Below are 6581 nucleotides of genomic sequence, written 5' to 3' on the forward strand. Positions count from 1 at the left end.
GGATGTTATGTGTGAAGAAGGTAGAAACAACTGTGCAAAAAATACTATTCTTTTTTCTGAAGAAGTTTACAGTCTTGTGATACTACAGAACTAAGAAGGAACTGCATCTTCACCCATTTTTGTACTCAGGACAGTGACTTTGGGTTGGAAGAACTGACACTAAAAAAATGCACTGGTTTAGCTCCTGAACAAAAGAGGCTTTGTGTGTTGGTCCCTTCCTGAAAGAGCATAACTTGAATCACACTTTGCCTGGCTGGGAGCAATGTTATATGCATATGGTTTAGGTTTTTTTACATTAAGTTCTTAATCTGATTTGGGGAATGTAAAATCTGCAACAGTAACTTCTCTCCTGTTCATAGCTCATGTAACACTGAGGTCACCTGTAAAATAGCCCTGCTTCACTTTGTAAATATGTGTGTGTTTCCAGGGTCACTTGTTTGTAAACAAAGTGCCCAGATCAGGCATTTTGCAATCCTCCTTGTCTCTTTGTTTTGCCTGATCCTAAATTCAGAGCATAACTCTTTGCCTATAGTTCAAGAAGCATTCCTGTCTGTTGCATGTAATATTTAATTAAACTTTTAAAGAAACTCCACTGCTGAAGTTCTGTGCTAGTTTGTAAAGTCCATGCATTTCTGGTGATTTTCACACAAAGTGGTTTGAGTACAAGGTAAGATGTGGACTAACAGGGGCAAGAAGGTTTTAATCACAGCACATTGATTTTCCCCTGTGAAGAAAGCTCAGCTAGGTGTTTTTGCTGCAGCTGGATGCCAAACCTAGGATTCCAGTTACAGGCACCATTTTTTAATTTAAATCTGTGTACAATCATTTAACATATACGTAAAAGCATAACCAGATATTGGAAGGGGAGGAAATAAAATTATCTACAAAAATAAGCTCAGTAATAATACACCAAAATCCATATTATACAGCATTCCTGCAGGAGGGATGATGGCTTTAACGAGAAGTTCTCTTCTTTCTTCTCCTTTTGTTAAATGCTTTCTTACTTGGATTTTCTTGTTTGGAGCTAGTCTGTGTTCTGTCAGCAAACAACAGTTGTATCAGAAACATACCAAATGGTTTTTCAAAATAAAACAGGCTGATTATCCGTAACTTGGCAACTACCCACCACGCCTGGGGCCAAGGTGTAAGTTAATCTCTTGAAAGTGTACTAACAACAAGGGTTTCCATGGATACAGCAGCAAATTTCACTTCTTGGAGGTAAAACTCAACATCAGCTCTAGTACAGCACACAGAATGTCTGCAGCAGCTCTAAGGAGCCACTGACTGTATGCTCTCACTCCCTCTGGAAGGACTAAAATGAGTCAAATGGCCAAAACCATCTCAGACAGCTGCAGGCCAGCCAGGCTCTGGCCCCTCAGGACAGAAGAGATTTAGCCTAGATTGCTCTCAGCTGTATCTGTATTCCCTTTGATCAATTGAAACCTTTCTTAGCCTTGCCAAGATACTGTCCTTCCTGGAACAAACTTTTATCCCCTCCTAATTCCACTTGCTAGTTACCTTGTTTTCTGTGGTAGTTCCTGTGGTTCCAGAATGACAACTTCTTCCTCCTCGCTGTCAGACAGTACAATGGGTTCATCTAAAAAAACACACAAACCCCACCAACCCCAAACTGCTGGTCACTTTTGTACAAACAACCCCCTGTAAAAAATAATCACAGCATTTTTAAAGAAACACCCAGAGGGGCTACTGATTCATTCTGAGCCCTCCCTATACTACAGAAATCAAGTTTTGAAAAGAACTGACTGGGTCAAGTGGAATTAGCAAATGTGTAAAATGGCTACAATGGTTCTTTCTTCCTTTGGACCTTTCACATTTTAATTATGAACTGTTAATAAAGTGATATAATAAGATCTGATTTAAGAAAAACAAATACTTACCACTCTTAGTTTCCCTCAGTGTACTTGTATCCTCAGTCTCCACTTTTTCACATTCAAAAGCAGCTGCCTCACTTTCACCTTCTTCTTCCGCTGCTTCTTCCTTCTCAGATTCTTCAAGGTCTCCCCAGGAGCTCTCTATTCCTTCCCCAATCTGGGCTGTCCCAGGAGTGTGCAATACTGGATTGGCAAAACTGCAGGAGTTAAGAAAAACCTTGGTGTTTGCTGGTAAAATTCTTTGTATTCTGAGAGTAAACCAGGTGGTTTATAAGCTGGGGAGAACAGATCTAAAGGGGAGTTCAGAATGCCACTTCTCCAGTCACTGTAATAATCACAGCTCTGACCTCAGCTTTGCACTTTAGGCAAGGAATTAAAACCAGACTGAAGCAAGACCAGGATGATGATGATGAGGATGATGGTATTTCCTCTCAAGGTTATATGCCTACCTAAGCTATGAGGAATATCAGATGTGTGTTTAGGCTGGTTTTCCCCTGAGTAGTACCCTGGAAAAGATACACTTCCGAAGGAGGGTCAGCTTTAGCAATGATTTCTCCAGCCTGTTCTTCCACGTCATTGGTGTCCACAGCAGCACTCGCCATTTTGAAGGCAGTGATCCTTTGGTTGGGGATGGATTCCGCAAAGCCGAACTTCCCGCCTTCTTTCCTGGTCATTCAACAACAGACATTATTTCAGGATAAACAAAAATTCCTTCTGAAGTTCAAATATACAAACGCTTGCTATTTAAAAAAAATACAAGTGAAGACAATTTGCTGATTGACATTTGTTTTTTACTACATTTCTTTAAAACCCCCATCTCTGTCCCTTCCCAAAACACTCACCTGGCTTTTTGGTCGTTTTCCAAGGCTTTCTGAATCAGTTCTGTTATTTCTGCGACTTTAACAGCTGTTATTTTACTGCATCTCAGAATCTGTTTGTTACACATACAAAAAACAGCTTACAACCAGGAAATCAAGAAGTTTTTAAATGGAATTATAGAGCATCATAAGAATCACAAACATTTAAATCACAGGAATTTCAAACACTTAAAATATGGCCCCTTAGCATGAGGGACTGGATTCACCAAGACATGCAAAAAGTTAACAACCTCCAGAGTGCAACTGGAAATAATCTGCCATTTTTTTCAGCCGGATCACAGGGAAAATAAAAATATGCAAATCTGACCAAAAACTATGCATTTTCTACATCCCTTCAGCAGCATGGTACACAGTACTATGCTCTTCCACTAAGACAAAAAATACATAATCTTTTCCAATAAAATCAGACAGTTAATTGGTTTCTCAGCCTCCAAATGTCATGGATATTTACACATCAAGACTGCAGCACAGGAATCAGTCTATACACCACAGAAGGACTGGTCAGAGCAAAGGTTTACCTGATCCTGCAGCAGCATGACCACTCCACTGGACTGGATGGTACAAATTTCATGGTGTTTATTCATGGCAATGACAAGGAGCCCATCCATCACCCGCTCCTCACGTTCAGTTGGATCCACCAATAAATAGGTTCTAGAATCAAGGTTTGAAATATGAGGCAACAGTAGAAATTTCAGCATCTTACTACCCTTAAACACAATTAAACAAAGGAGTTGGTTTGCATATTAATAACTATGGGTTTACAAGGTTTATACCCCTTATGTGGGTACATAGACCTCAAAATCTTACCCTTGATGGAAGAAGGCAAAACTGACACAAATGGGCATGTGGTGGATACTCAAGGGGACAGGATCACGTTCCTCAGGAGTGTACTTTGAAAGGAATTGGCCCAGAATACAGTTATTTATGAAACTCGTTTGACTTTAAAATGACAAAGAAATTTCAGGAAAATTTAAAACAAAAACTCAACTTACCACAGTTACTTCCTCTCCTTGCACAGACACATCTGGCCTACGAAAATGACACAGAGCTACAATCCCTGCTATGCTGGCAGCATCAGTGATGTTGCCATCATGGTTTAACAGGTGCATGTCCAGCCGAATTTGCCAAACCTAACAAAAATACAAAAAATATAAAACTGCTTGATTCTACAGAAGCTGACTTTTTTTTTCAAAACTAGTTCATTTTTTTGAAACAGAAAAAGAACCAGTATATTTTTCTTAGGTCTTTGATTAAGAAGATTAAGAGATCTTGGTATATTTCAAGATACCCACTGTGCCAGATTTAAGTATGACAAAATATGCAGCACTTCAGCACAATTTAAACAGCATTCTGTAGGGTCCCATCTACTTCAGAAAGCCTATGCAGACATGCAAAGTTAAAAATACCTCTCAAATCAGATGCATGCATCTTTACATTAATCTAAAATCAGTATTTCTACTATCCAACAAAAGTCAGAGACCAACTTAAAATTGGACTACATGTATTTTTTAGTTTAAACCCACCAGAAATGAAGAAGTTTTCCTACCTTTTCACCAGCAACAACGCAGAGAGATTCCGTTTCAATGCATTTGGAATCTCTGAGGCATCGCTCCAGTAGTCTGTTCAGTGACACCAGTAACTCGGATTGTCTGTTGGAACAAAATTAACCCAAAGTCAATAGGATTACAGTGGCTTTTATGCCATCCCTGCTTAGTCCTTTTAAGACATTAATTACCTGCCAGGCTCCAGCCCAGGTGCAGCCATCGGTGAGAGCTCCAGATTAAAGAAGAGCACACCTTCCGTGGGCCGACTGGGCTTAGGGGGAACAAGTTCACACGAGACCTGTGCAAGAACCCTGCCAAGGCAAATAAAGCACCAAGTCACAGAAAGTACCAGGGAAAATCTAGAAACAAAATACATACTTGAGGGGAAAAAAGCATGTGGTTAGGGTTTTAGTTTGTAATTCTCACTCCTGAGAGTTTCTTGTTCAACGCCTGTCATATGTATTTAAAATTTGGTCAACAACTGAAGGAGCCAAATGGCAAGAACTAGAACATACTCCTGTCTTTTAGACTAAAAATTGACTCGAACACATGAGGAACTGTAATGACATATTTATGCAAGTGCATATCTTTCACTTTTACACAGGCAAAAAAGGTTCGTTTACTTTGGGGAAGAACGCAAAATGTGAGATCACTGAATAAGCAAATGAAAACTTGGGAACAATTTTGCATTTTATAAATTATTTGTAACTACAATCATCACGGAAACTCCATCCCTTTCCCGCTTCCTTCCTTCCCATCTTCTCCTCTTTGCTCCTACCCTTGAAATACTACGACTTCAAGGCTTGAAAGGTTAAAATCTGTTTACAGATATCTCTGCAGGCATGGGAGCCCCGGGCTCTATTTAACCCGGGGCCCGCGGCCGAGCCCCCACGCCCACCTGGTCCTGCCCAGCTCCACCATGCAGCAGCCGCGGTCGGCGCCGAAGGAGACGCGGATGTTCCGGTAGTCGTAGCATTGCCTCCCGTCCAGGCGCTGCGGGAATACACGGACACGGACACACACATGGAGAGGGTTACTGCGCCATGTCCGGCATGCGACGGGACCGCGGGGGGGCGGATCCCGGGGACAGCCGCTCTCCCCGGGCGGTGGGCAAGGGGATCGGGAAAGGGGCAGGGAGGGGGATGCTGGCGCCGCACCTTCTTCTCCTGGATGGCGCGCAGGAGGAAGCGCCGCTCGCAGTTGGAGAGCGGAGTCGCCTTCATGGCCGCGCCGTGAAGGGGCAGCGCGCTCGGGTGATTGGGGGGGAGGGGGGGAGGAGGGAGAGCGCGCGCGCGTCATCGCCGCGCGCCGCGCGTGCCTAGCCCGCATGCGCCGCGTTACCGCCCTCGCGCGCGTCTCCTCAAGGAGGGCACGGCCCTGAGAACGTTGTAGGCGGGCGCGAACACGCTCTGCTTGGAAAAACTTTTCCTGCTATCCAAGCTAAACCTGCCCCGGCTCAGCTTCATGCTGCTTCCTCGTGTCCTGTCCCTGGTCACCAGAGTGCAGAGATCGGCATCTGCCCATCCTCTCCCCCTCCCGAGGATGCTGAGGTCTCCCCCTCAGTCTCCGCCAGCTGAACACACCAAGTGCCCTCAGCCACCCCTCACACGGTTTCCCCTCCGGGCCCTTCAGCATCCTCGTGCTGTCCAACAGCTTCATGTCTTTTCCATATTGCGATGCCCAAAACTGCATGGGCGGCATGCAAAACAGCACTGCAAAACAGCACCCGAGGAGAAGGCGCGCCAGTGCAGGGTGTGCACCTCAGCCTGAGGTGGCACGTAAGGGACAGAGGCAGCGAGAGCTGATTCCGGAGTGCCGGTCGTCGGGAAAGCCATCTGGAATTAAAAACAACAAAAACAAAAACAAAACAAAAACAAAAACAAACAAACAAGAAACCAACAAAAACAAACAAACAAACAAAAAAAACCACAGAACATGCATGCCAGACATTTCGAGTGGTTAACACTATTGTGGTGCCCAGCCCCCAAGGTGCGGATGCCCCGCAGCCCTCAGGAAACAGCCGGGCCGGTGTCGGGAACACGGCTGTCAGTGCTGCGGGCAAAAATGCAGCCAAGACATCCAGGCTGTGGGAAGAACATCCCTCCCTGCTGTTCTGAAATGTTGCCCGTAAGTAAAAAGGCCTTTAAAAGTGGCTTTTATGCTTCGTTTGAGCTAAAACGAGAAAATCTATTCTCTTCCCACCAACATTAAACCCCAGACACTGGCATATTCCACACAAAAGTGTTGAAATATCTCAGTTACGCTGT

General features: G+C 44.0%; 1 protein-coding gene across 1 annotated transcript; it reads right to left on the reverse strand.

Moving 5' to 3' along the window:
- Positions 1–746: 746 nt before the first annotated feature.
- Positions 747–5571, reverse strand: EXOSC9 (exosome component 9). Its single transcript, XM_053940477.1, has 12 exons — positions 5472–5571; positions 5213–5307; positions 4506–4625; positions 4317–4419; positions 3763–3900; positions 3578–3660; positions 3289–3421; positions 2735–2823; positions 2412–2558; positions 1899–2089; positions 1519–1597; positions 747–1036 (listed from the first exon to the last, which is right to left on the reverse strand). Exons 1-12 carry the CDS (start codon positions 5535–5537, stop codon positions 955–957), a joined length of 1326 nt encoding a protein of 441 aa, XP_053796452.1. The 5' UTR covers positions 5538–5571; the 3' UTR covers positions 747–954.
- Positions 5572–6581: the final 1010 nt, after the last annotated feature.

This window comes from Vidua chalybeata, chromosome 4 (genome assembly GCF_026979565.1).
Source record: "Vidua chalybeata isolate OUT-0048 chromosome 4, bVidCha1 merged haplotype, whole genome shotgun sequence".
In the NCBI taxonomy this organism is placed as follows: domain Eukaryota; kingdom Metazoa; phylum Chordata; class Aves; order Passeriformes; family Viduidae; genus Vidua; species Vidua chalybeata.